Genomic DNA, 27,464 nt, shown 5'->3' on the forward strand with positions numbered 1-27,464 from the left:
GGGGGTCTTCGGCGGCGGGCCCTCCACTCGCTCCGGGGGTCTTCGGCCGCGGGCCCTCCACTCGCTCCGGGTGTCTTCGGCGGCACTGAAGGTCCCGCCGCCGGGTGAGTAAAAGTGCTGCAGCGAGTGGCGCCTTGTTTTTTTGATCGCTCCCCCTGTTCCCTCCGGGTGAGTAAAAATTAAAAAGGTGCCAAGAAATTGACAAGGTGTCACTTGTGCTCAGTGGGGGAGCGGCCGCTGCCTCGCTTCCCCCCAGCTACGCTACTGGAGGGGCGCCTGCCTGTTGTGTATGGCAGAATGCTGGGGCCAAGCAAACTGCTCACCTGAGTGTCACGCTGTCACCTTCCCAGAATAAGGGCCACAACTAACTGATGCCAGCCCCCTCCTCTGCAGCATGCAGCACTCATCACCACTGCCTCTGCACTTGGACTCAGGCGAGAGATCACCAGCAAAGCAGCAGGTGGCCCAGAGACAACTTGGATCCCGCAGGCATCACTAGGCCTCACGGTCAAAGCACCATGCCCTGAAGCTGTTCTCTGCCTGCAGGGATCTCCCCAACACACTGGTGACACTCTTCATCCTCTTCACCATGGATCACTGGTACGCCCTGCTCCAGGACACCTGGAAGATACCTGAGATGAACAAGGTCATCAGCAGCCTCTACATCATCCTCTGGCTGCTGATTGGATCCTTCATGTTCAGGAACTTCTTTGTGGCAATTATGGGTAAGTGCCTAGGCCCCGCACACTGCCAAGGCCGCGGGAACACTACAGCCTCCCATGCTGGCATGCAATAGGGTCTGGCGGTCCCCATGCAAAGCCCTCTGCCCATGGTGGCTCACTATTGCTACATCTAGTTCCCCTGCAAAGCAAAGTATGGACCCTTCTCAGCTTCTGGTGGCACCTGGTTCAGGCTCATGTGGGGGGCTTTCGCCTTATAAACTCAAGACATGTCTTGCCCCGGTCCTTGCAGACTCTCTGGACAACTAGAAAACTCCTAGAATCCCAGCAGGACAGGGACCAGGCACAGGAAAGCAGAGTAATTGTGGAGTGGGGATTGTGATTTGGTCACACCTGTTTAATTGAAACATCTCCATGTCTAGTTGGCAGCCGGTATCAAGTGGAGTGCCCCAAGGGTCGATCCTGGGGCCGGTTTTGTTCAATATCTTCATTAATGATCTGGAGGATGGCGTGGACTGTGCACTCTCAGCAAGATGACACTAAGCTGGGAGGAGTGGTAGATACGCTGGAGGGTAGGGACAGGATACAGAGGGACCTAGACAAATTAGAGGATTGGGCCAAAAGAAATCTGATGAGGTTCAACAAGGACAAGTGCAGAGTCCTGCACTTAGGACGGAAGAATCCCATGCACTGCTACAGACTAGGGACCGAGTGGCTAGGCAGCAGTTCTGCAGAAAAGGGCCTAGGGGTGACAGTGGACGAGAAGCTGGATATGAGTCAACAGTGTGCCCTTGTTGCCAAGAAGGCTAACGGTATATTGGGCTGTATAAGTAGGGGCATTGCCAGCAGATCGAGAGACGTGATCATTCCCCTCTATTCGGTATTGGTGAGGCCTCACCTGGAGTACTGTGTCCAGTTTTAGGCCCCACACTACAAGAAGGATGTGGAAAAATTGGAAAGAGTCCAGCGGAGGGCAACAAAAATGATTAGGGGGCTGGAGCACATGACTTATGAGGAGAGGCTGAGGGAACTGGGATTGTTTAGTCTGCAGAAGAGAAGAATGAGGGGGGATTTGATAGCTGCTTTCAACTACCTGAAGGGGGGTTCCAAAGAGGATGGATCTAGACTGTTCTCAGTGGTACCGGATGACAGAACAAGGAGTAATGGTCTCAAGTTGCAGTGGAGGAGGTTTAGGTTGGATATTAGGAAAAACTTTTTCACTAGGAGGTTGGTGAAGCACTGGAATGGGTTACCTACAGAGGTGGTGGAATCTCCTTCCTTAGAGGTTTTTAATATCAGGCTTGACAAAGCCCTGGCTGGGAGGATTTGAGCAGGGGGTTGGACTAGATGACCTCCTGAGGTCTCTTCCAACCCTGATATTCTATGAAACTGGGAGGACTAGTGCCAAAGGTTCAACACCCTACCCCTTTGGTTAGGGGCTGAAGGAATCCCAGCCCAGCTCTGTGGTACTCCAGGGAGACCGCCAGCAAAAAGAAGGTACAATTTGATGTTCCTATGGTAACAGACAATGCAGAAATAAACCCTGTTTTTAAAATAACCTTCTGGATGCTGCCCTAGATCCCAGCTCACCAGGCATAAAGTCTAGTGGGCTCCGTGCAGCAATGGTACAAGGAAGGGTAATAGTCTGTAGGGAGCCTCCATGCCCCCACTGTCCCTCCTAAGACCCTCAGGACCGCCCGGGCGTAATGGGGGCTCTGGGTTTGTCAGTGACTAATTTCCAGACTATCCGGAATGACCTGGCTGAAGAGGTGAAGCAGATAGAGGCCCAGAAGAAAGCAGATTTATTTAAAATACAGATTAGAGACAGGTGAGTGAGCACAGCACCCACCACATTTCAGGCTGGTCTGGGAGTTCCCCTAGCAGCCAGGGACCTCCACACCCTCTAGTCTGCCCTCCTGTGCAGCCCAGGCCACTGGTCCCCCCCGCCACCACCATCAGACCAAAGTATGACAGCCCCCAGGAGATGCAGCTGTCCTGTGCCCCGGCAGAGCCCAGGAGGGACCAAGGGGCGCCAGTGCCCCACGGCCCCTGCAGTGGCAGGAGATGATTGTGAGATGGTTACGGGGTCAAGGGTGCAATCTAGAGCAGCAAGAGGCTGAGTCACCACCTGCCCTGTAACCCTGGGGGTCTCAAATGCTTTGCTACTGTAACTCCCTGCCCAGCATGTTCACAGTCAGCCCCCGCAGTGTCTGTGCTTCATAGCCCTGGTCCAGCAGCTCTGACCCCAGCAGCCTGCCAGCTCCACTCCAGTCACGGTCCCTGCTCTCTACCAGGCGTGGGTGCTACTTGCAGAGTGATGCCAACGTACACCTAGTCCTAAATCTTCCCCCATCCATGTGCTCTGTAATGTCCAGCCCTCTCCTGGACAGGTCAGAGACATAATATGGCTTGTTTGTTCCTCAAGACACAAAAGAACATCACAGCACATTTACTGGGGTAAATACATCCTCTTATACACACACAGCATTGAGTTGGTTTACAGTAAAAATAATAATAAAAAGTAAGTATTAACAATAGGTCCTAGGGTCAGTGATGCCAACTAACAGGAATAAAGTTAGAAGGGTTACAACACACATCTAAAAGTCTCAAGCTTAATCCAGCAAGCTGCAGGCTTTGTTCAAGCTGTTGTCTCTGACCAGTCATTCATCTTTGCCGTCATGGCTGACTTTCCCTGTCAGAACCTTCCACAGAAGTACCAGGTGCTGGTTACCCTTGTCTTTCTAGGTGAAAGATCTTTGCCTAAGAAGGTTTATCACCTACACTTAGGCTATGTCTACACTGGCAATTGATCGACAAAACTTTTGTCTTTCAGAGGTGTTAACTCTCCCCTCCCCCCGAAAGACAAAAGTTTTGGCATGACAAGTCCCAGTGAGAACAGCATGTTGTTGGCAGGAGTGCTCCTGCCAACAACGCAAATGTCGCTCGTTGGGGGTGGAAGTTTTTTGGCAGCAGGAGAGCTGACAAACCGCGGCTACAGTGCCCAACTTTTAGCAGCACGTCTGTAGCGATACAGCCATGTCGCTAAAAGCTGTGTAGTGTAGACGCAGCCTCAGTTCCCAGAGACTTCAACTGCTTGGCTGAAGGGCCTCTCTCTGTTTGCACGAGTTCTGTTCCCCTCTGTCTGTCCAGTGATACATGCCAAAGACGGCATCTGTCTGTGCATATAGCTCGCAAAGTTCAATGTCTTTGTTTCAAGAGGCACGTGGCCTCATGCTACTTCCCCGCTTCCTGTGGGCTTCCCACCCCCTGCATGTAAATGGGGCTGCCGTTGTTTTGAGACGGGTAGACAGGTGTCTTCCCTTGGTCTGGGAGGGATCCTTTTTCTCCCTGATTGGCCACAGACTTTAAAGCACAATATCATTAAGTATCCAGATTCCTTATCCAGGGTTAATACAGACATCTCACGATGATATTATTCACCAGCGTGGCATTCCAGAAAAGACCTCACTTGAGACTTTTGTAATACAGTGATACTGCATTCAATCAGCCGATTCCATTGCTGATCATTCAGGCTCTTTACAGACCAGTAAATCTTTGCAATGAACTTTTCTGAGGTCACCCCTCAAAGTGACGTTCATTCAAGCTGCGGAAGGCGACGGAGTCTGGTAGTGAAGGAAGCTCTATGCTCTTTCTTCCTCCAGGGGTTAGCTTAATAGCTTTTGTCTACCTAATGTGTAAAAATGGACCTTCATTGTCCTTGCTTGAAGGCCAGGCTGGCCAGAGAATCAACTACACATTCCTTTGTCTAGAGCAGACGCCCCCAGCATGCCCAGTTTAGTCATAACTGCAGCACCTATCCATAACTCAATCCACACCGTGTACATGCATCACAAGAATACGAATGATCAGGAAGTTAGTAGTTTTCAAATGATACCTCACAAGGCACACTTTGTACAAAGACTATTACAATAGTGTGTAGGGTGTGAATACCGGGGGGTTACGGTCGGAGATATACCCAGATAATCTGGGCAAGTGACCCATACTCACGCTGCAGGGGAAGGCAAAAGCCCCTTGGCACAGATCCACAGGGTTGGGGCTATGCCCCTAGCTTTGGAACAATCTCTTGGAGGAGCCCCTTTGGTGAGCCAAACCCTCTGGCGGGGTCTCACTCTGCCTTCAGGGTCGGCCACACGCTCTCACCACCTCCGGAGACAAGTTCTGGGGCTCCAGCCCTCCAGCTTCACAGCGGGAGCTCTGCCTAGCGAGTCCAACTGTGACAGCCTGGCAGAGACTCACCCACTCTGCAGGGACTAAGCACCTCGCCCAGCGGCTGCAGGGACACACGCTGTGAAAACAGGCAGGTTTATAGTCACCTGGACACGCCTAGGGAGGCCTTCGGGCAGCAGAGAAACAAAGGTCCATGCTGGTCAGCCCAGAGCACTTCACCAGCCCCACTGCCGTGAAGCCCAATTAAGGCTCGCTCTCTCCCTGACTTCCTTCCTTAGTTCCTGGGTGAAAAGCCAAGTCCTTATTATTCCCCCATCTTCCCGCTCCCCATCCTTTGTTCTCCCCTCTGATGGCTAGAAACCACCTTCTAATTTCCAGCCTGAATTTGTTCTTGGCCAGTTTATCCCCATTTGTTCTTGTGCCAACATTGTCCTTTAGCTTCAATAGCCCTTCACCCTCCCTGGTGCTTATCTCCCTGATGTATTTATAGCCAGCACTCATATCCCCTTTCTGCCTTCATTGTGCCAGGCTAAACAAGACCAGCTCTTCCAGTCTCCTCTCATAAGGCAGGACCTCCGTTCCCCTAGTAGCTCTTCTCTGCATCTGTTCCAGTCTGAATTCATTTTTCTTGCCCATGGGTGACCAGAACTGTACACAGTGCCTCATGCACTGGCATGCATACTTCTCTCTGCTGGAAATACCTTGCCTGCTAGGAGCAGATTTGCCTTTTTTTGCAGTGCATCACTGATAGCTCATGCTTGATCACAGGATGACTAACATCCCCAGCTCTCTCTCCTCCTCTGCTGCTTCCAATTGAGGTTTGCAGAGATGCCCTTGGGGTGAGCGTGGGCATCCATAAGCATTAAGGTATGGCAATGATGGGTGAGTCCTGAGGCACCTGTCCCCCAGAGTAGTGGGTACAGCCCCCCCTGCATTCACCACAGCCCCCTGTCCTCAGAAGGGCAGGGACCGCAGGGTTTGGCCTTAACTCAGAAAACTCAGCCCTGGGCACAGGCACCTGCATACGATACAGGGCTCTCAGGGCACAGCCTCTGCACCCACACCCACCCTAGCTGGACCTGGACAGCTTGCCTGCCAAGCCCTTTATTCCAGGCCACGGCTGAGCCAGCCCCAGGGCTGCGGCTGACCTGGGTCGCCATCCGTGGTGGGGTTTAGAACCAGCAGCGTTTCTCTCCAGCGATACATTGGGTTCCTCTCTCTTCAGCAGATCTCAGGCCTCAGGCTCAGAGGTGGGCCCAGGAGCAGAGGCAACCTCTAGTGAACAGCAGTCGGAGTACAAGGTGGTAGCGAAGCAGAACGTGAAGGACTGTAAGTGCACGTGCCCCCCCTAGGGCAGGGGGAGCGTTCGCCTAGCTGCAGGAGCCTGAGCAGAGTTGTGCTGAGCTAACTCTGCTTCTGTTCTGCATCTCATTGGGCTGGGGAGGCTGCAGCCTGGGGATACCCCTTCCTGGGAGTACCACACCCAAGGCTTGGGCGCAGGGGCAGAGAGCAGCAGAAGGGACGACCACAGCGAGCCACTCTCCTTCCCCCAGCAGCAGGAGTCCCTGTTCCATGTGCAAGGGGAGGGGGCGTTCGAGACAGAAGGGCCCTTTACCTCCCCTCACAGCAGGGCAGGAATCTCATTCCACCATGCAGGAGATGCACGGGAATCGAGGGGGGCCTTTGCCAGTCCTGAAGCTGCAGCCTTTGCCTTTGCCAGTGGACTGGGAAACATACATCCACCAGAACCTGCAGAGCCTGGTGGCGGTAAATGAGGATGGGCAGGTGGTGTGGCCCAGCGACTCCCTCTTCCGCTACTTCGAACTGCTGGAGCAGCTGCAGCACAACCTGGAAGAGCGCAAGAGGCTGCAGCATTACGCAGGTGAGTAGGAGGCAAACAGCAGGGTGAGGGGGGCAGGTTCCTGAGCACACATGGGTGAGCAAGCCCAACAAGGGAAGATGTGCACCTGCCCCTCCTTTGAGACACTGCCAGGCCTCCTTTCTGCCGGCAGCATTTCATTCTTCTCAGCTCAGCCCTCCCTCCCCCCAGCACCAGTGAAACAACCCCGCAGCTAGGGAACAGGGCTCCCTGCAAGGCAATTTCCATGCCCCAGGCCTGCTCCCTCCTCAGTTTGCTCTTGGGGCAGGGCATGCCCATTGCTATTGGCCAGGAAGGCTAGTTGTCCCCCATTCATAACTAGGTGCCCAGAATGGAAGAGACTGGTCCAGGGGCTGCCACCTCAGGGCGGGGTCTGCTCCGCACACAGAGCCCACATTGGCGCTGCCTTTGCCCCATGGCCTGGCACCAGCATCCCAGCATTCTCCCGGGCTGAACTGCATTGGATCGTCTACCCCTTCCATTTATTTCTCTGACCTCCCTGGGATGTGTAGCTCCTCCCAACTTAGCATCACCTGAGCATGTAATTGCTGTGCCATGTAGCCTCAGCTTCCTGTCATGCTGTTAGATCAGCACCTCTCCACCCCGCTGCTCAGTACAGCTGCACGAGGGGCTGGTGCCCCTCCAGGACCATGGCAGCTCCCTACCAGCAGAAAGCCGCTAGCTGCAGAGATCTGAACACAGGAGTGGTTGGCCCTTGCCATTCTGCAGGACTGTGTCTCCTCCACTTATGTAATTCGCTACAAGCTAATCAGCCCCTCAGTCTCTGTGATTGGGGGTCAGGGCCATTACTTCACCAGCAGCAAACAGCCAGACCTCTTCTACCTTCCTTTTCTACAGTCATGGCCTTATTGAACATGGAGGACAAGTAGGGAGCCACGTCCAAGGAGCTCAGTGCCGCAGGAGAGCCCTTCCCACAAGGGGAGAAGTCAGCATCACTACGCTGCAGAGAGAACTACAGAACTGCCTGCAGGAACAGCTGTCCCGACCCCTCCCTCCCTCCCCGGACTTCCGCATTCCCCCTCCAATCCTGCTGCAGGCTCAAGGCAGCTGGCCCTAGAGGCTGTCTTAAGACCTGGGCTAGATTAAACAGGAAGTAGCGGACCCTTGTACTCTTGGCAGCATGTGCTGATTACACAGCTGATTCAGCCCTCCACCCCCTTCCCTCTAGCTGTGGCTGCCCCCCTCCACTGCACAGCAAAGTGCCCCCCAAGCCGGCCTCCCCTTTTCCCTTGGGGTGCTGATGCAGGCTAACTGCACCATGCGGGAGCCTCCGACCTTCTCCAACAAGCAGGCTGGGTCTGGGGCAACTCAAGAACCAGCCCCCCAAGCTGCAGGCCTTGCTTGGCCTGTGCTGCTGTGGGGAGTGCTTCCCCTCAGCTCTCTGCAGGATGTGGTCAGCAGTGGCAGACAGGGAATGGATAGCAGAGCCTGGATTCTTTATAGATCTGAGCTCCTCCATCCAGTTTATAGGATTCCCATCTGCTCTTGCCCACGGCAGCAGCTCCTTTGGGGCCAGCTATTACGGGTGCCTCCCCCGTCTGCTAGCATCAGGAGAGCAAAGAGGCATGGGCTAGAGGTCAGCACTGCTACTCTGGGAAGGGGGCTCTGTTCCCAGTTCCTCCATCTCTAGAACAGGGATAAGGCACAGCTCACAGGAACACACAGATTGATTCTTCTTCAGCCAGAGACCAGGCTTGTCTCAGCAAACTCAACCTGTGCACTGCATTCCCCGCAGCACCTGGGTTGTGACCCTGGGTACTGCCCAGTGCCACTAGTGATGGCCTGGGGGCAGCATCTCCTCCTCTGGCTGATGAGCCATTGTGCCTGAAGAGCAGTCCTCCGTCCTGGGCACAGCCCCCGCCACTCAGCTCCACAGCCCAGTCTGCCTCCTCCTAAGGCTACAAGGAGCCGGCACGACACTCTCCAGTGCTCACCAGAGGGCACTGCAGCACCAAGCAAGCCTGGCCTGAGACAGGGCTGTTCCCCTCCCCTGCCCCAGGCTGCTGCCCACAAGGCCGTGCAGGGCATTGTCCTGCCCTCCCTCTGCACCAGGCCCCTTCTCCCTGCGTTCCTTTGCTCCGCTCCAGGCTGGGGCAGCGGTTTCAGGGCTGGCTCTGGCCCTGCCCAGCCACCACACACAAGGGCATCTCACAGGATCAGCTCTCTGCCTTTCCCATGTGATGGAGATGCACCTCCCCCCCCCCCCGGACGCCCCCCCATGGAGCCCATCTCCTGCCAGAACCCAGACCTCCCCCAGCAGGGAGTAGAGGGAGCTGGCTTTCCTGGGTGCAGCAGAGTCTTTAATGCACAGCACACAATTTCCATTTGTAAAATCAGTTCGATAGACGTTTAAAAGGATAAAATGGAGGGGCTGCTTTGTGAACACCCCCCATCACCACAACATCTGAGTGATGGTGATCAGGAGTTTACACGTTCACCTCACCTGCCGGCCCACATGCAGGCATTATGCTCGTGAACAGCATACTGCTAGACTATTAATCCAGGCCCTACTTGGACTCCAGAGCAAAAACCAGGCGGCCCTGAACCCACCCCCAAGTCCCAAGACCCTCCCACCCCTAAAACTCATCCCAGTCCATCTCCAGGAGACACCCTGGTAGCAGGGGCTGAACCTGCAGCTGATGGTTTCCCAGGCCAGGGTCTGCCTCAGTACATGTGAGCGCAGCCAGCAGCTGCCCAAGCAGGGCCAATGGCGTCAGCCCAGGAAGCGCAAGGCAGCCATGACTGAGAAGCCCAGCAGCATGGAGAGCACTTTGGGCAGGCGGCACTTTGGGGAGTTGAGTTCGTGAGGCAGGATCTCGAGGAAAGTGATATAGACAAAGGTCCCTGCAGCGATCCCTTCCAGCAGGCACTGGGCCATGGTGCTGCTGGGGCCCGGGTTCTGCATCATCACGATCCCCACTGCGATGCCAAGGGGAGACATGAGGGCGAAAGTGCCAATCAAAGCCACAAACCAGCGGGTGGGGACCTGGCTCTGGAGCAGCAGGAGGGAGAGGCTGACAGCAATCACGCTCTTGTGCACCAGGATAGCAATGCAGATCTGCAGCACCTTGGACTCCGTGTCCTGCAACCCCACGGCCAGGCCCTCGAACAGCGAGTGCACCGACAGAGACAGAAAGAGGACAAAGGAGCGGAAGGACGAGTGGGCCCGGAAGTCTGCAGGCAAGTGGGGTGCACCCGTCTCCACCACCCACTCACCAGTGCCTGCTGGCTGAGGGGTGGCCTCCCCACAGGAGAGGAGGGGGGTGGCCTCCCCTGTCCCCCGCTCACTGCAGTCCAGGACTACGTGCTCGATTACGAGAACCAGCAGGAAGCCAAGAGTCAGGACGAACTCAGGAAAGGGAAAATCCACCTGGGGAAACAGAGAGAGCATTGGCCAGAGCAGAGGGGTCCAGCCCCCCAACCCAGGGAGCAGCTCCCTGGGCAGCGACCCGCCGCTAGTGCCCTGCTTCGGTGGAGACGGCCCCACGGCCAGATGGGGCGGGGTGGGGGGCTGCAATGGGGGGGCTGCAGCAGGGAACCGGGAGGAACAGCGAGCCCAGCTGGCCCCCGGGGCTGTGCCCATCCCAGCGCTATTCGGGGAGGGGGTGCGGGGTACCCTACCGTGATCCGCTGGCTCCGCAGCTCCTCCCGCAGGTCAGACAGAGAGTCGGGGACGATGTCCAGCAGGCAGGCGGCCAGGAAGATGCCTCCGGCCACGCAGCCAACGAAGCTGCGCCACCGCCCGCGGGTCCCTGCTCCGGAGACGGAACAGTCAGCACGGCAGCCCCCCGCTGGGAGACCCCGGCCCGCGTGGGCAGGATCCTGCCCCTCCCCCCGGGAGACCCCGGCCCGCGGGATCCCGCCCCTCCCCCCGGGAGACCCCGGCCCGCGGGATCCCGGCCCCTCCCCCCGGGAGACCCCGGCCCGCGTGGGCAGGATCCCCCCGGCAGACCCCGGCCCGCACCCACCCGCGCCCCGCAGCCGCGCGGGGAGCAGCCCGCAGAGCAGTGGCAGGAGCAGCAGCCCGAGCAGGCAGCCCAGCTTGGCCGCCAGCAGGGACCGCATGACGCCACCTCGGGGCTCCCTGGCCGCCCGCGCGAGTTTTAAACCCGCTCTCCGCGGGACAGGCCCCGCCCACAGGACTCCCACCCCCGCACGCGGATTGGCCAAAGCCGCAGAAAGGGGCGGATCGGGGCGGGGCTTGGACGATAAGAGGCGGGGCTTGTGCACACGTGGGAATGCCCTAGCACGTGGCAGCGGCTGGGCCGGTTCAACGAGGTTGGTGTCAAGCGGAGGGTGGGGCTGCACTGGTTCCGGTCGGGTCCGGTCCGGGCTTCCCCCTCCCCCACTTCTTTGCAGGCCCCGGACCCTCCTCCCCCGGCTGCTCCAAGCTCAGCTCCCTCCAGCCCAGGAAGGGAGGAGACGCTGAAAGTGCCTCCTTGTCTGTTCTCCTGGGGGGGCCTGGATCTGGCACCTCCCTGGGAGAGGGCCACCTCTGTCTGCCCCAGGGCTGGGGTGGGCTGCAGAGCTCCTGGTCAGCAGCGGTTCCTGTTCTGTCCCCGCCAGCCCCCCTGAAATGGAGGCCGGAAGGGAGGTGCCCCCAGCAGCCGGGGGAGTGAGGGACAATGGGCCTTTGGGACAGTGACTCAGGTTCAGAACCTAGTCATGTCTTCCTTTCACTGCTCTCCAAGGACTGATCAGTGGGGCGGGTTATTGGGCCGTCTGCCAAAGAGGAGGGGTGGGAGAATCTAGCAGCAAAAGTTTTAATGTCTGTCAATAAGTCTCACCCCCTTAGCTGCAGTCTGCCTGTGAGACCCACCCTCCCCTATCAGCGACAGTGTAGACAGAGGATTTGCAGCCAGGGTGTGTGCGTAGCACACCCATCAAAGACAATGACAGCAAGGCCCCCTTCCCCTGTCACTGCCTCCCTGCTATTTCCCAAAGACTGGCCAGTGCTGGGGGCTGCAGAGATGTTCTGAGCCCTCACAGGTAGGGTGACCAGATGTCCTGATTTTATAGGGACAGTACTGATTTTTGGGTCTTTTTCTTATATACGCTCCTATTACCCCCCACCCCTGTCCCGATTTTTCACACTTGCTGTCTGGTCACCCTACTCACAGGACACCTCTGTGCCATCCTGTTCCGGGGAGATGCCATTCCTGGTCCCCAGCTGGTGACCCCAGAAGCAGGTGGGGGAGCAGCCATGTAATCCTGCCCCAGCTATGGGGTAGCTGCCCTGCCTCAGTAATACCTTGGTGCAGCAAGGTCCGCAGACTAGCGTGATGCTGCCGAAGCCCCTGGGTTTCCCTTCTGTCAGCTTTGACTCTGTAGCTTTTGGCTTTCACTCCCTGCTCTTTGTTCTCCGATCACAGGAGTAAAGAGGGACCTAGCTGGCTCATTTTACATCCCCGGTGTAGCCTGTTCTGTCTTGTTCTGCTTTCCCGGCTAAGCAGCTTTAGGGCTTGTGTACACACAGGGGCTGCACCAATTTAAAATTACAGTGGTGCAAAAATTGTGCGTGGACAAGGCCTTAGTCTCCCCTTGTACTGGCAACCCTGGCCCCTGCCCTCCAGGCCTCCAATCACCCGTGTTGATGTTGCCCTTATCTGGAGTTTCCTTTACTCTGTCTTTGTGTGAGAGATAGGTGATCTCATGCTGTATCCTTGAGTGGGATGGGGGGAGGGGTGTCTGCTGTTTGTGTGCACAGTTATGGGGAGCAGGGAAACTGAACCAGTGTATCTGCCTGTGGGGTGGGGAGTAGCTGAGGTATTCCTGCCTGCTGCATCCCTGGAGGAGTGTGAGGGAGAAGCTGCCGGGGCTCTCTGCTTGTGACACTTTTGAGGTTATGGTGAGCAATGGGAGCAGTTTTCATGTTAAGGAACGTTTTGCTGCAGGGTTCGGGCTTTGGAGAGTCATGCAGAGCTGAAAGGAAAAACCACTGCGTCCTGTGAGCTGGGGAGGGGAGCAGTGAGGAGTCCCCTTGGAGGGCTGCTTGACAGAGGACCAGCAGGGCAAAGGAGCCAGAACCCCTAATTTCTGGAGGGGGCCATGCCCTGGTCTCTTGGGTGAGATCAGTCAGTCCAAACTCTCAAGGGGCTGAGTCTCTTAAAGGTGAATGTCAAACACTTCAGGAAAACCAGTCTCCTCATCTGCTCAGAATCCAGTATGTGGGATCTGAGTCCATTTCCTTGGAGTGACTGTGACTCGCCTTAACCCTTCAGACTCCACAGACAAGAATCTTCCCGGAGCAGCTTCTGGCTCCCAGCCCCCTAACCCTAGCCATGGGGCCCAGCCCTTCCCTGGGATATTTGTCAAGGTAAGACATTCCTGCCCCTTGACCTGTTTGCCCATTTGCCATTGCAGAGGGAACTAAATGGTCAGATGAACCTCAAACATGAAATCAAGCAAGCTAATTATGAGCTAGCTATAGGGTTGTCAACTGTCTAATTGCACAAACCCAAACACCCTTGCCCTGCCCCGCCCCTTCCCTGAGGCCACGTCCTCGATCACTCCCACCCTCCCCTGCTCTCCGCTACCCTCACTCACTGTCACCAGGCTGGGGTAGAGGGGGATGTAGCTGCTTTTATTTACTTCCTTGTTTGTCCAAGCAGCTGTTCACGTCACCTGCCCAGGAGGGAGCTGTGAAGTCCCAAGGCCTGCCCACCGCAGCCGGACTGAAGCTTGCCTCCTGTTTTCTGCCTACCTCTCTTGCTCCGGCTTGGCCTGGAAACACGACCAGTTCCAGGGAGAAGCATCTGGGCGGGGCGGTGCCCCAGCGTGGGCTCTAACCTGCCATGTAGGACACACAGCGCCCGGCAGTGGGCAGGTGAAGACCAGCTGGAATGCAGCACAGCCGTCCTCTGGGCCTGGAGGTGGAGGGTCTCTTTGTCTTGCAGACCCCTGCTGTACCCCGGCTGCTGGCTGGGACCCCCAGTTGTCAGGGTGACTGGGCCTGGCCTGCTGAGAGAAGGCAGGCAGCTGCCCCCATCCCAGGACATTTCACCGTCTCCTCAACTATTCTGCTGGTGAATGGAGCCGAGCAGGCCGTGCCCCAAGACATCAATAATGGAGCAGGCTGGCCATTGTTCACAGGCGGAGGCGTCCAGGCTGGCGGAGATCAGCCAGGCTGTGCAGGGACAGGCCTCAGGTTACAGGCTCGCGCCAGGGGCTGTCCGAGCAGAGACCAGCAGTGTCCAGTGTGGTGCCCCGATGCTTTGGCAGGACAAGTACATCGATTGTGCACAGCTGCTCCGAGTGCCGAGCCCTGTGAGGGGGGCTGAGCTGCCGGTACCAGGGCTGGGGGGCTGGGCTACTGGTACAGGAGGGCCTGGGAGATGGGCTACTGGTACAGAGGTGGGGGAAAGGCTCAGTCTCTATCACTGGGGGAGGGGAGCAGTCCATATGGGAGGGTGGGGGGTTGGTCTCTATCAGTGGGGGGAGGGGAGCAGTCTGTATGGCAGGGTGAGGGGTTGGTCTCTATCAGTGGGGGGAGGGGAGCAGTCCGTATGGGAGGGTGGGGCATGGTCCCTCTCAGTAATGGCAGAGAAATGTCAATGGGGCACGGATCCTGCAGGCTCTTCTTCCTCCAGGGGTCAGGAATTGGCTAATGGGGGTCACAGCCCTTATCCCTGGGCCTATGCTGCTACCCTGGCTAGGGGCCAGGTTAGCACCTGCTGCTGTCCTGTGGGTGACCCCAGGTGGCAGAGGTCAGTGCATGCTCACCCTTCCCCCTGCTGCTGAGCCCAAGGGGCACTTGCATCTCCCTGCCTTAGCCCTGCAGCTTCGGGCTCCGTGCCGGGCTGTCAGATCCCGTCTGGGCACAGAGCCGGAACAGCACTGGGGTAGTCAGAGAGGGCACTCCAGGAGGCAGATGCACCTTGCTCTCCCCTCCCCCATCACCAGGTAAGGTGCGTCTGCCTCTTGCAATGCGTCGTCGTCCTGGTGCACGTTGGCCCTTGGCCTGACTGGACACTCAGCATTAGCTGTTATCATCAATGCTGGCAGTCCTGGGCCACTGAGAGCCAGCAGCCAAGATTGGACCCATGCTACTGGCGGCTGCACGGACCCTGACCGAGATGGGGGGGGGGGCCCTGGTGGGGGGGGCTGCATGGCCCGCGCCCGAGGGGGGGGGCCCCCTGGTGCTGGGGGCTGCACGGACCACGACCATATTGTGGCTCTTCACGTCCATTGATTTCAATAGATCTGAGCCCAAGTGACTTTCCGAAAGCTACAAGGGGAATCTGTGGCAAAGCCAGGAAACAAACACAGATCTCCTGAGTTCCAGCGCAGTCTCAGGCGCCTGCCCCTTGGCCCTCGTGCCCTGGCAGTCTCCGGCATTTCTCCCCTCCCCTCTCCTCCCTTTGAGTGGAAAGTGTAAGGTGAGCACTGAGCTGGACTCGTCCTTCCTGGGTGTAAGTAATGCTCGGCCGGCGGAAAGAGATCAGGTGAGCTGGGATTCGCCTGCCAGTCCCGCTGACAGCGTCTGGTGTCACGGTACAGGTCCTGTATCCTGGCAGCGAGCTCCCTGCTCCCCAGTCCGGCTGAACACCCCTGTGACCACCAGCTTCCCCAGCCTCTGGCTTCTGGGCTCCTGCCCTGCATAAGAACACCGAGAAATGGCTTTGTCCCACTGGTGTTTCTGGCTGCTGCTGCTGCAACCTTTGCCCCAGGCGGGTGAGTGGGCACAGGGGATCGGGGGCATCGGCATGTAAAGCGTCTCTTCCTGGGTACGTTCCTGAGAGGCAGCGTCTCAGCGTCACAAGGGAACCAGGGGACAGCAGGGAGCAGAAAGCCAGGCTGCTGGGGTGGCAGGGCCCCACTAGCCTCACATCCCGTCCCTGACTGGGGCCAAGTGCTGGAAACCCTGTCCCAGGACAGTTCCAAGTCAAAGCCCTCCCAGCCCCCTCAGGCCGAGCTTGGGTGGCTGCCGGAGCCCTCCCATTCCCCAATGGCCGCACTGCTATTTTTAGCATGCTAGCTCCAGCAGAGGCAGCGTAAGTCTGTCTGCCCAGGCAGACGTGCCCTAGTGTCTCCCAGCAGGATAGCTCCTGATAACAGGAAGATGTTGCTTGCCTGGGCCAATCTGTGATATCCTGTGGCAGTGAGTCCCACAGATGAACTATGTGGCATGAAAAGGTATTTCCTTGGATCAGATATGAACGCGCCACCTCTCGGTGTTGCTGGTGCATTACGAGAGGGCGGCTAGTAACGCCGTGGGCAGCTCTCTGGAAGTGGCGTGTGCCTGGCTACAGCAATGACCAGTTTCTAGTGCCACAGGGATGTGAATGTGCAAAGGTGGGTGCAGAGAGCCCAGGCACTGTCACGGCAGCAGGCCCCAGGCACAGGTGGGCCCAGTGATTCCTGGACAGCCAGGTCTGGAGAGGCGCCGAGCTGGGCACGGGGAGCTGCAGGTGCTCAGCCCGTCTCGGAGAACCGGGGAAGGCGTGAGGCAGGTGTCGCCCATTGGTAGGGCTGGATGAGTGCCAAGTCCTGGCCCTGCACACGCTGGAGAGGGAGGGGAGCGCCCCTCACTCAGCCAGCTGCTGGGGGAGGTCCTGCCTTTGGAGCCCTGAAGGGCACCGTGTGCTTGGCAGAGAGCGGAGAGACACCGGCCCTGCCCCAGCGGGCTCCCAGGCGGGGGGCCCGAGCCAAGATTGCCGGTGGGCAGCCATGGAGGCCCGTGTGCTGCACCTGATTGGCTGGGAATTGCTGCTTGTTCACCAGCTGCAGGGTGATGTGGACCCACAGTCACTGGGCAGGGAGATGGGATCCTTGACTGGTATAGGGTGACCCTTGTTCTCAGTCTGGGGCCCTGCTCCATGCCGTTTCAGCCGGCTTGGCTTCCCCTGCAGGAGCAGCCCCGGAAGGGCACAGGGTCCCGGTCCAAGACCTCATCTCCTTCCTGATGTTGGAGGGCGGGCGGCGGTCTGGTGGCTCTGTCCTGTCCAGCTTCCCAGCAGGCCTGAGGCAGCAGGAGGACGTGAAGTCTCTGGTGAGGAGCGTGCTGGTGGGGCTGGAGTCCCTGGGGATCCTGCCTACAGTCGGGAATTCCCCCCTCCGGGCCCTGTGGCAGAGCCGTGGTAGCAGGAGCCAGATTTCTGGCTTTCTGTACAACATCTCCTTGCACCTCGAGAAGCAGAAGCTGGACGAGCTCGGGGGCACGCCCTGGGGGAGCCTGCTGCAGCACCTCCTCTCTCAGCCCTCCCCGACCCCTGCTCTGCAGCTGAAGGATGTCCTGATCTTGCTGAGGGGCAGCCGTGACTGGGACATGCTCTTGAGCCTCATCCACAGCTTGCTGAGCCTCTTCAGCAGAGACCAGACCCTGCTCCTCTTCCTGCAGCAGAACTGGGCCCGGCTTAGCAGCCTGGGGGAGGCTCTGGCCCAGGCGCTGCTCACTGGGGTGCTGGGCCAGGGCAGCCCTGGCTTGCAGGGCACCGACTGCACCCTGACAGGCCGTGGGAACTGCAGCTCCAGCACAGACTGGATGTCGCAGCTGCTCAAGCTCTTTGCGGGCACCAGCTGGAAGCCAAGGGTCCGTCTGCAGCCTGCAGGCCCCGTCCTGGCTCCTGAACACTTGAAACCCTTCCACGTGCTGCCCGGGGCCATCCGAGAGCTGGACCCCAATGCCGGCAGCCTCCTGCGGCTCCCCCGGCCCAGGCAGCCAGGGCTGGACTCTGAGGGGGGCTCTGCAGACACCCTCTGGGGGGCCCTGGAGGAGGCCAAGCAGCGTCTCCTGCGGAGGATGGGCCGATCGCTCTACACCAGCTTCCGGAGGAAGGTCTCGCGTGTGACGGGTCTGCTGGTGGACGAGGTCTCGGTGGCCCTCGGCGTCCCTCAGTCGGATCGAGAGGGGAAGTGCACTGTAGGTGAGTCGTTCCTTCCCAGGACTCGTGGGGCACTGAGGCCTCAGGCCCGGGCTGCACAGCCTGACTCCAGACGCTCACTCACTCCTTCCCTTCTCCTTTTTCAGGGACCCTGCAGCAGCTCCTGCTATGGTGAGTCATGGGCGCGGGCCGGCGCGTGGCCAGCAGTCAGACCCACGGGCTCCCAGCACTTCTAGATGGAAAGCCCCTGCTCATGCCGGGCTCCACGCAGGGTCACCCCAGTCCTGGGCTCAGGGACGCCTGGGATTTCAGCAAAGACGCCTCGGCCGTAACCTTCCTCTGGCCCTGCCCTAGCTCCAGAGCCGACTGCTCGTCCGCCTGGGGAGAGTTGCTGGAGTAGCTCTCGGAGGGGAGCCTGGCTGGGCCGGGGCAGAGGAGTGCTAGCTGCTGGGTCCACCTTGGGTCCATGAGCTCTGTGGCTGCGTCCCTGGCCTCTTGCGGGGAGGACAGGAAGAGACATCCCTTTCCTTCCCTATGGACGGGGGCTGCAAAGACAAGAGGGAGCTGTGCTAGTTGCGGGGCTGGGATATCGCAGGGCACATGGCAGCCGTGGCTGTGACACCCCCTAACAATCAGGCTGTGTATGGAGCGGGTTCCCCCACAGGTGCTGACCACCCCCCTGGTCTTGCGTTGGGACAGTCTGCATTGCCTGGGAGAGGAGGGGGCTCTCCTGGCCCGGAGGGACTGGGGTCAGGTGGGGAAGTTGTGGGACTCCATGTGAGAGGGGCCAGGCGAACGCTGAGTGCTGCACAGAGGAGGAGGATCCCCCGCTGGGGATGGGGGCCGTTTATGCCGTGGGCGAGGAGGTGCGTGGCTAGGGGGTGGCTGAGGGGTATGCGGTGAGGCAGGGCCCGAGTGTGGGGGGATGTGGTGGGAGGACTGAGACGGCAGAGTGTGTCCCTGGGCCCTGGCCTGTGGAGTGTGGATTGCAAGGCCAGAGGGTTTGGGGCGAGCATGCGGGATTTCCCCAGCCCATGCAGATGGGCTCCAGGGAGAGGGTGATGGACCAGCTCCTCTGTCTGCTGCTAACAGGGGCATCAGGCACAACATCAGCTGGAACGCCCGGACGCTGGGGTTCAGGTCTAGGACCTTCCCATCTCCTCCGCCAATCCTGAGCTGCATGCAGCCTGCTCGCAAGCCCCCCCAAGCCACAAAGAGGGCATCTGGAGATGCCTGGGGTGCGCCCTGGCCCTCAGCCGAGGTTCTGGAGTCTGCCTGCAATGACACTATCCCAGGCCTGCCTGGCATCTCCAACTTCACTGTGTATCTTTACTGCAGCCTATTCAATGGCTCAGACAGCTCCAGCCAGCCTCCTTCAGACCTGGGGGCCGCATGCTCCAGCTCCGCCTGGTATTTCTCCTCCGCCAGCGGGGACTCCATGTGGGTGAGGACATGCAGGGAGTACTTCCCTGGCCAGTTCAACACCACGGTCTGCAGCAATGCCTCCCTGCTGCAGCTGCCCAGTCCCAACCAGCCTCTGATGGAGCAGTTGTGTGGCAACCTCTCCCTGCCCCCCAAAGGTGCCAGCTGTCCGGAGGGGCTGCCTGGGGCCCCCTGGAGCCAGGAGGATTTCTGGAGCTGCTTTCTGGAAAACCAGACTCTCTGGACTCAGTGGCTGTGCACCAATGAGAGCCTGCAGGCGGTGCCCGCGGATAGCAGCGCTTGGATCTCCAGACTCTGCCACGGCCGCCAGCTCCAGACAAAGACACTGAACTCCTCGCTGCTCGGGAACTCTGATCCCTGCAATTTCCATGCCTGGAGCCTCCAGGCGCTCAGGAACGCTAGCCTGATGGAGCAGTGCCGGGGGGTGAACGCTGCTAGCTTCCAGGAGCTGGTGTGTGAGAATTCCTCCCTCCTCCAGTCTTTGGTGTCTTCCCACCCCTGGCTCATGGATCACTGCCTGGACTCCCTGCAGAATGGGCAGTGCTTCCTGCAGCGCCTCCTGGACATCCTGCCTATTTCCTCTCACGTGGACGCATCTCGGCTCTGCCGGGACCCTGCGTCCTACCTGCTGGGGCTGGTGTCCCAGCTCACACACTGTGAGGAGGAGACTTCCCGCTGGATCCTCAGCATGAACTATCTCCTGCGGCTGCTGGACTTCACCCTGCCCTCCTCCGAGCTGGATGAGGTGGGGCAGGCAGCCAGGGACCAGCTGAGTGAGGCCATCCTGCTCTCCAGCCTCCTGGACAACGGCTCCTTCTGGGCCTCGCTGAAGGTGAACTCCTCCCTGAGCATCCTGCAGGCCGTGCGCCAGTACCTGAGGCAGGAGCATGACGCCTCCTTCAAGAAAGAGCTGCTGAGCTGCTTCAGTGTGAGTGGTGCCATTCCCTGCTCCCAGCCCGCCTCAGCCCCTGGGTTCGCTGCACAAGCCATGCTGGGGCTAAGCGCCAACCCTTTGTGCACCCCCGAGGGGTGGGATCGCTCATGGCTGCAAACCCTGACACAGCCACTTGTGTGCACTTGTTTGTGCGAGTGCCGTGGGGCCAGCGCTCCATGCCAGACCGATCCCAAACTGCCCTTGTCATCAGCTCTGTATGACGACCACAACCCCCCAGTGGAGAGCAGGCCCCCCAGCACGGGATGCTGCACAGACACCATGTCATCAGCCCTGGGAGGCCGGAAACCCTGAGTCAGGCCCTAAACATCACGAGATTTGACAAGAGAATGAATTTTGTCTGCTGCTCGGCCGCCTGCTTTCAGGGCTGTTCTGGGGCTTGTTTTCAAGGCTCCCTCTGCAGCCACGTGCTTGGTTCACAATGAAAGCTGAGCTTCTCACGGGGCCCGACACCAGGCGCACGAGGGCTTGCAGCCCAGCAGTGGCGGGAACAGACCTGCAGTCTCCGGAGTCCTAGCCCATACTCCCCTCCAGTACAAATCCTAGACCCACACGGACCAGCAGCCCATCTAGTCTAACCCCTGCCAAAGTGCAGGAGTTGTGGCAGAACCACCCAAGGCAGATGCCATGTGCAGGGCAGGTGTGTGTCCTCGGGCATGCCGAGGGCAGAGGTGTCTGGCATGGAAGGCAGACCTGCCGGGAGAGCAGGAGACCAAGCGCTTTGAGCAGCTGCAAACCGAGGTCTCTGTGAATCGCTGCTGAGCCCAGAACCCCCTTGAAGGCCCAGGAGAACGGCTGGCCCCTCAGCTAGCACAGCGCACATTCCAGCACCGGAGCCAGCAGGGCCAGTGTGCTGCAGCGACTAGTGCTCCTTCATAGGGGTCGTTCCTGGGAGCCCGTGGACTAGGTTTAGGGTGACCAGATCTCCTGATTTGAGAGGGACAGTCCCGATTGTTGGGTCTTTTCCTTATATAGGCTCCTATTACCCCCACCCCCGTCCCGATTTTTCACACTTGCTGTCTGGTCACCCTACCTAGGTTCCATGCCCTGTGGGGGGGAGTGGCCCATCTGCCTATAGCCACTTGCGGAGCTCTGTGGCTCCACAGACCCCCTGAGAGAGCTGACGACCTAGTCGTGCCCGGGGGCGAGGGCTGTCAGCAAGCCCCTGTTCAGCTCTGGCTGCGAGCTGCCCTGTTTGCGCTGCTCCCCAGCAGCGACCATGGGGGGCTTAATGGGGAATTTAACAGCTAGCTGAGCAATTGCATAGGCCCTACACACCTCCCCTGAGATTCTGGGTCCCATCAGGCTGGGCACCGTCGGGCAGCACCAGGCCCGGGGGCCTTTGGTTAACACAGTTTCTTGCTGGTTTCACGGTGGCCCACTGCCTGGAGCACAGGCCCAGCTGCTGCCTTGGTGTTCCCCTGCCCCGTTCGCACCAGGCAGCCCAGTGGCTTCTGTGCTGTGGGGAAGGGTGAGGCCCTGCACAGCCAGGGGCCCAGATGACCCATCTCTGGAATAAGAGCTCCTGTGGGTCTGCTGGAATCCAGGACTGTCCTGGGGCCAGGAGAGTGACAGAGAAAGAGCCCAGACCTCTGGAGAAGTCCCACCTCTGGCCCTGGCAACAGCACCCCAGTGGCAAACGCAGCTTATTCCCCTTCCCGGGGGATCGGAGGGTAGCCGCAGGCATGCTGGGGATCGAGGGGTGCCTGGGGGATGGGCCAGCGGAGGGTCCCTTGCTGAGAGCTCTCCTGCTCTCTCTGGCAGCCTGTGCTCTGGGATCTGATCCAAAGAGAAGAGGGTGCCCCGGCGCTGGAAGTCCTTGTGCAGGTACTGACCCCGCTCAGCAGGGCCTGGGGGCTGTTCCCACTCCCTCCCCGCGGCCCCAGATTCCATAGGTGCCCCCGTGGGGGGCGGGTGCCCCATACTCCAGTAAGACACTTCCACCTTCCCGCAGCCCATGCACCCTGCCCTGGCACTAGCTCTTGTGTTTGGTGGGGACTCCAGCCTAGCGGGGCTTGCTGGGCCCTGCCCTGGCTGCGCAGCTCCGTGGGCCCCGCCGTGACGCACTGTCCTTCCCTACAGGAATACCTGCAGATGCCGCAGGACAATTTCCAGCAGCTGCTGCTGTCGGCGGATAGCGAGGCAGTGCAGCGCTTCCTGTCCCTGCTGCACCGCTCCTGGCCCCGGCTGCAGGTGGGCACCATGCACCAGCGGGAGGGGGTAGGTCGCTGGTGCCTTAGCGATGAGGATGCATTGTGGCCACTGGCCCGCGTTAGGGGGTCTCCTCGCATGGGCATGGGGGCAGCTGGCCCCCAAGGGCTGGGGTCCTGCCACCATGTGGGGAGCCCTAACCCGCTGCTCCGGCAGGTTCCCATGTCGGATGGGCAAGCGCTGCAGTCTCTCGCCTCGCGGCTGATGGGCCGGTTCCCTCAGCTCACTCCGCAGCTCTTTGTTGACCTGTCGCAGTTCATGCCGTTCATGGCCGTGTCCGACATCATGAGAGTCCCGCCTGCCCTGCTGGCCAATGAGAGCGTGTGAGTGAGGCCCTGGAACGTGCCCCCGTAACACCCCCAGCCCTAGCCCCGCCTCACCCCAAACTGCCCCCCCACTCTGAGCCCCTTACACCTGGTAATGCCACTCCCACGCTGAGCCCCAGTGCCCTGCGTGCCCCATAACCGGCTCCCCAGTGGCCCGCATGACCTGTAGTGTGCCCCGGTCCCCTCACACACCCACCAGATCAGCCCCCAGCTCTGAGCCCCCTGCACCGGGTCACACAGCCCCTGCTCTGAGCCCTTGCTCTGAGCCCCCTGCACCGGGTGTCACAGCCCCTGCTCTGACCCCCAGCTCTCCCAGGGCCTGCCTTGCAGAGGCCGTGCTGTCCAGTCCAGCGTGGGGGTGCCCCAGGGCTGAGGAGTGGGTACTGGGGGAGGGGAGCCAAGCTAGCTTGGCACCGGGCGGGCGGAGCTCAGTGGGGCTCTCTAGGCCATGCCAGCTCTAATGTGCCGCCCCCTCCAGCTTAGCTGCTCTGCGGCATCACAGCGCCCACATGAAGCTGGTGCAGAAAAGCGCCTTTGCCAAGCTGCTGCTGCAGGCTCAGCTCCTCGGGGATGTGCCCACGTGGCGCCCAGGCTTCCTCCGCACCATCCAGCCGCTGCTGCCTCACCTACCGCTTCGCTGCTTTGTGCAGCTCATGCCTCAGCAGGTGGGGATGCAGCGCCAGCCAGCCAGAGGGCCCAGCGCTGTCAGGGCTACGGCCCCATGGCAGTCACCGCTCGTGGGGGGCTGATCCCATGTCCGTTCTGTCCTGGGGCCGGTGGCTCTGTCGCATGGGGCCATCTCTGCGTCATTCCCTAGCTCCCAGGCTCAGTCCTGGTGTTCCCTCATCCCCAGGCCTCAGGAGCCTCCCCTCCAGGCCCTGCCCCCATGGGCTGGGACCCCCCCTCACTTCCCAGGAATCTCCCCTCCAGGCCCTGCCCCCCATGGACTGGGACCCCCCCCCCACTTCCCAGGAATCTCCCCTCCAGGCCCTGCACCCCCAAGGGCTGGGATCCCCCCACACCCCTGGGAGCTGAGTGTTGCGGAGGATTTGCTGGTGTTGCCCCTCGAGTGCACTAGACCTGTCTCTGTGACACAGATCCAGGGGCTGGCAGACGGTTGGCAGGAGGTCCGGCTGGGGCTGGCCCAGGGGCGCCATGTGGCACACAGCTTGATAAACGTGAGCCGTGGGGCTGGTGACGAGCAGGTGCACAGGTGAGAGGAGCCCGTGGGGGGTTTGGGGGGTTGTCGTAGCTGCAGGGCCCGTGGGGGGGCGGGGTGTTGTGTCGTGGCTGCAGGGCCCATGGGGGGGTCAGGGTGGTGCCATTCCTTGGGGCAGGCTAACTCTGTGGGGCCCAGGCTCCTGTCCCCCATTAAGGAACTTTTCTTCTCTCTCCAGGCTGGGGGCCCTTGCTTGCTATCTGAGCCCTGAAGAGCTGCAGGTCCTGGCCCCGCTGCGCGACCCCTTGGGGCCGGTGGAGCAGAGCTTGCTGGCGTGTGCTGCCAACGGAGTGCTGAGCCAGCATGGACGGGTGAGCCGAGCCGCTGCGGGGGCTCCTGTGTGCGCGCCAGCAACACGGCTGTCCTGCCCTGAGCTGGGGGGCCAGTGGGACGTAGGCCCAGGCCTGGCCTCCCTCCAGGAGGGAACAAAAGCCCCTTGGAAGCCAGCCTCGGGGCAGAGCCATTGCTGAGTTGCGAGGCAGAGAAGTCCTCAGGGCCAGGGCCGGGCTCTGCATACCATCCTGCCGGGGGGCCGTAGAGTGCAGGGCTTGGCTCGGGGGGCTGCTGGGGTGACGGGAGAGCAGCCAGGGCCCGTGTTGGTTGGCTCTTGCTCCGAGCTGCAGGGGAACGTGGCTGACAGGTGAGCCACTGGCCGAGCTGGCTCTGCTTGCAGGGGGCGTCTGGCCCATCACAGCGCTGGGTGCCAGGTGCAGCTGTGTGGGGAGTGGGCGCAGCAGCTCTTGGGCAGATGCAGCCTGTGGGAATGCAGGGCCAAGGCTGTCTTGGGAATATTCCCCCCGCCTTCCTCCAGCTGATCCCATGGCTCCAGCCCCTGCCCAGCGGGAACCTCCCTTCTGCCTGGGGAAAGCCCAGCCTGGCCCTGCTCTCCCCTCCTGCTTGCAGGTCGCCTATGCGCTGGCGGATTTGTTGCGCTCTACTGGCCTGGCTGCTGTCGGGCCGCAGGAGCTGCGTGCCTGGCGAGGCATCGTTCCGGAGCTGGGGGTGAGGTTCCTGCAGCGCCTGTCAGCCACGCAGGTCAGGGCTCTCCTTCCAGAGCTGCAGGCTGCACACCTGACACCTGCCCAGGTGAGTACCCAGCCTGCTCGCCCTCCCTGAGCCCCAGCGCCCCCTGCGGTCTCTCATACCTGGAGCCGCTCTTGGGCAGCAGGCCACTCCATGTGGCAGGGACGTGGTGAGGCAGGCACGTCTGGCACACACTGCTGGGTGCTGGAGGCCCTGTGTGGGGAAGGAGGGCGACCAGCCCAGCCCAGCCACCTGGAGCCTTCGTGGGCTTGCCAAGGTGCTCCATGTGCCAGGGCATCCCGGGAGCTCACTGTGTGCAGGGCACACACTACCTTGTACAGGCCACTCTGCCCACGGACAGCTGGACGTCAACCCCCACCCTGGCAAAGATCAGGGAGCTGCGTGCTCGGGCAGAGCCACAGGATCGGTGCTACACCCCAAAGGGGCACACTCGTCCTTCAGGGTCGGCCATGCAGCCTCCCTGCCTCCAGAGGCTGAACCTTTGGGGCTCCAGCCCTCCAGCTTCACAGCGGGAGCTCTGCCCAGCAAGTCCAACTGCGACAGCTTGGCAGAGACTCACCCACTCTGCAGGGACTAAGCACCTCGCCCAGTGGCTGCAGGGACACACGCTGTGAAAACAGGTGGGTTTATAGTCACCTGGACACACCTAGGGAGGCCTTCGGGCAGCAGAGAAATGAAGGTCCATGCTGGTCAGCCCAGAGCACTTCACAAGCCCCGCTGCCGTGAAGCCCAGTTCAGGCTTGATCTGTCTCTCTCAGGCCTGGCCTGTGCTAGAAAATCAGGTTGGTTTAACTGCATAAGTCAAGGGTGTGAAAAGTCCAGCTGTCCTGGGTCCCAGTGTAGACAGTGCCTCTGGGGAGGTGGATTCCTAGCCGAGGGAGAACCTCCCCCCCCCACCCCCCATCGGGTCGGCAGTGTCTGCACCGAAGCGCTGCAGGGGCACAGCTGGATGGCTGGAGTGTTGGAAGCAGAGACAAGCGCTCGGTCTGAGCTCCTTCGTCAGGTCCCTGGTGAGAGCCCCGACTCCCTCCAGCAGCCAGCTCCTGTCCTCATGCCTTCCCCGGCCTTCGGGCTTGTGCTGGCGCTTTGCGGGGAACTCCAGCTCCCTTGGGGTCCATGCCAGTGACCTGGCGATTGGGTTTCCTTGGAGACGAGGTGGGGCTCAGCCAGCGAGGTGACATTCATACCCTGTCTCCCAGCCTGCCCTGAGAGCAGACAGCCCCCGCCCCCCCCGTAGCCATGTAAAATACAGGGGAAACTGAGGCACATATCGGATTCAAGACAGTATTACAGAAAATTCCCACATTGTCACACGTGCCAATGGTCCTGCCAAGCCACCCAATGATGCACCTTGGGCAGCCACATGCAGATTCTGATGCCCCTGCAAGCTGCCCCTGGCCTGGCCCGCAGCCCCAGGCTAGGGTGCCGGCTCCCAGCTCTTCACAGTGTCATCTTCTCTTCCAGGCATCTGTGCTGCTCACACAGGCTGTCCAGACCGAGAATGTGAGTGTGGGCTCTCCCCAGACCAGCCGCCCCGACTCCCCTGCAGTGCTCTGCAGGGTGGGAGCAGGCCCAGTGTCCATAGCCCGAGATGTGGTGCTCCCCTCTCTCATGCCCTGTTAAAATTTCCCTCTGCTTTGGTAGTGGCCTTCCACCCCTAGGCCCCCCCACTGCCCCTCTCAGGCCCCCCCAGTCCTCTCTGCTTTGGGCACAGCCCCATATGCCCCCCCAGCCCTCCCCACTGTGGGCACAACCCCCTTGCCCCCCTGGACCCACCCTCTCCTGGCTCTGGGATGGGTCCCCCCCAGCCTCGCCCCTCCCTGCTCCGAATCTCCTCCTCTGTTTGCCTGGCAGGTGACGGAGGGTGTGGCGAGCAGCCTGTGCCCCCTGCTGCCAGGCCTTGGGCCCGAGTCCCTCCAGGCCATTCCCACTCCCACCCTGGTCCAGGCCTGCGAATGCCTGGCCACCGCTCTGCCTCTGCTCTCGGCCCCGCAGAAGGCAGCCCTGCTGCAGGTACCGGGTGGGCTGGGGGCTGGAGGGGACGCTGAGGGTCTGGGGACGTTGGGCTGGGGGGCAGAGGTCAGGGCACTGGAGGTGCAGAGTGGGCAGGACCTGGGGGGTATCGAGGAGGTTGCACGGACAGCAGTGCCGAGCCCAGCTCCCTATGCTGCAGGACCTGGCTCTCGCTCTGCCTGCCAGGCCCATGGGGCCGTGTTCTCCTGTGTCACAGGCTCTGTCTCCCTCACAGCGGCTCAGCCGTGAGCAGCAGGCCCGGAGCATCTGGCCAGACTGCCTCTTGCCCTTTGTGCCCCTCAAACTCCTGCACCTGGACGCAGCGACTCTGCTGGGGCAGAGCGGCCGGTTCTGGGAGCTGCCCTGGTCCCAGCAGCAGGTAACACGCTGTCCCCACGTTGGGAGGGAGAAACCAGGCAGAGGGCTCTGGGCTGCTGTGCCTGGCTGACCCCTCCCCTCCCTGCTTCTCCACAGGCCCAGTTCCTGTGGAGGAAGGTTGAAGCGGGCACCAATGTGAGCCAGGAAACGATTCGGTGAGGCACCGTGGCAGGGCCTAGCCCAAGCGTCTGGCCCTGCTGGGGCTGGCTCTGCTCGAGGGGGGTGGAGGACGTGGTGCTGTCTAACGCTGTCCCCTTGGCAGGGCGCTGGGGACGCTGGCGGCTGGC

General features: G+C 60.4%; 3 protein-coding genes across 3 annotated transcripts in view; 2 read left to right on the top strand and 1 right to left on the bottom strand.

Moving 5' to 3' along the window:
- The window catches only part of CATSPER2 (cation channel sperm associated 2), a 13,802-nt gene extending 6,113 nt beyond the window's left edge, over positions 1–7,689 (top strand). Inside the window, exons 8-12 of the mRNA XM_026648567.2 lie at positions 547–725; positions 2,409–2,508; positions 6,097–6,197; positions 6,589–6,750; positions 7,606–7,689. Of these exons, the coding sequence (XP_026504352.1) occupies positions 547–725; positions 2,409–2,508; positions 6,097–6,197; positions 6,589–6,750; positions 7,606–7,637 (574 nt within the window). The 3' untranslated portion in view covers positions 7,638–7,689. The remainder of the gene's footprint in view (positions 1–546; positions 726–2,408; positions 2,509–6,096; positions 6,198–6,588; positions 6,751–7,605) is intronic.
- A 1,792-nt stretch (positions 7,690–9,481) lies between these two features.
- Positions 9,482–10,833, bottom strand: LOC112118133 (zinc transporter ZIP1-like). The gene is made up of 3 exons (XM_024216320.2): positions 10,737–10,833; positions 10,390–10,520; positions 9,482–10,138 (listed from the first exon to the last, which is right to left on the bottom strand). Exons 1-3 carry the CDS (start codon positions 10,831–10,833, stop codon positions 9,482–9,484), a joined length of 885 nt encoding a protein of 294 aa, XP_024072088.2.
- Positions 10,834–15,383: 4,550 nt separating this feature from the next.
- STRC (stereocilin) overlaps positions 15,384–27,464 on the top strand; it is a 22,542-nt gene continuing 10,461 nt past the window's right edge. The window contains exons 1-15 of the mRNA XM_026648479.1: positions 15,384–15,441; positions 16,620–17,633; positions 17,738–17,762; positions 18,684–19,962; positions 21,751–21,813; positions 22,069–22,179; positions 22,354–22,520; positions 23,002–23,188; positions 23,621–23,736; positions 23,921–24,053; positions 24,646–24,828; positions 26,251–26,289; positions 26,641–26,799; positions 27,035–27,178; positions 27,274–27,332. Of these exons, the coding sequence (XP_026504264.1) occupies positions 15,384–15,441; positions 16,620–17,633; positions 17,738–17,762; positions 18,684–19,962; positions 21,751–21,813; positions 22,069–22,179; positions 22,354–22,520; positions 23,002–23,188; positions 23,621–23,736; positions 23,921–24,053; positions 24,646–24,828; positions 26,251–26,289; positions 26,641–26,799; positions 27,035–27,178; positions 27,274–27,332 (3,737 nt within the window). The remainder of the gene's footprint in view (positions 15,442–16,619; positions 17,634–17,737; positions 17,763–18,683; positions 19,963–21,750; positions 21,814–22,068; positions 22,180–22,353; positions 22,521–23,001; positions 23,189–23,620; positions 23,737–23,920; positions 24,054–24,645; positions 24,829–26,250; positions 26,290–26,640; positions 26,800–27,034; positions 27,179–27,273; positions 27,333–27,464) is intronic.

Source organism: Terrapene carolina, unplaced genomic scaffold, assembly GCF_002925995.2.
Source record: "Terrapene carolina triunguis isolate 2854851 unplaced genomic scaffold, T_m_triunguis-2.0 Scaffold67, whole genome shotgun sequence".
Taxonomy (NCBI): domain Eukaryota; kingdom Metazoa; phylum Chordata; order Testudines; family Emydidae; genus Terrapene; species Terrapene triunguis.

What these genes read in the sequence shown, in the direction of transcription:
- LOC112118133 (XM_024216320.2), bottom strand. Translation starts at nt 10,833, where the DNA reads ATGCGGTCCCTGCTGGCGGCCAAGCTGGGCTGCCTGCTCGGGCTGCTG. An exon ending in CGCGCGGCTGCGGGGCGCGG is followed by an intron (nt 10,521 to 10,736) that starts GTGGGTGCGGGC and finishes TCTCCGGAGCAG; the next exon opens with GGACCCGCGGGCGGTGGCGC. An exon ending in TGCGGAGCCAGCGGATCACG is followed by an intron (nt 10,139 to 10,389) that starts GTAGGGTACCCC and finishes CTGTTTCCCCAG; the next exon opens with GTGGATTTTCCCTTTCCTGA.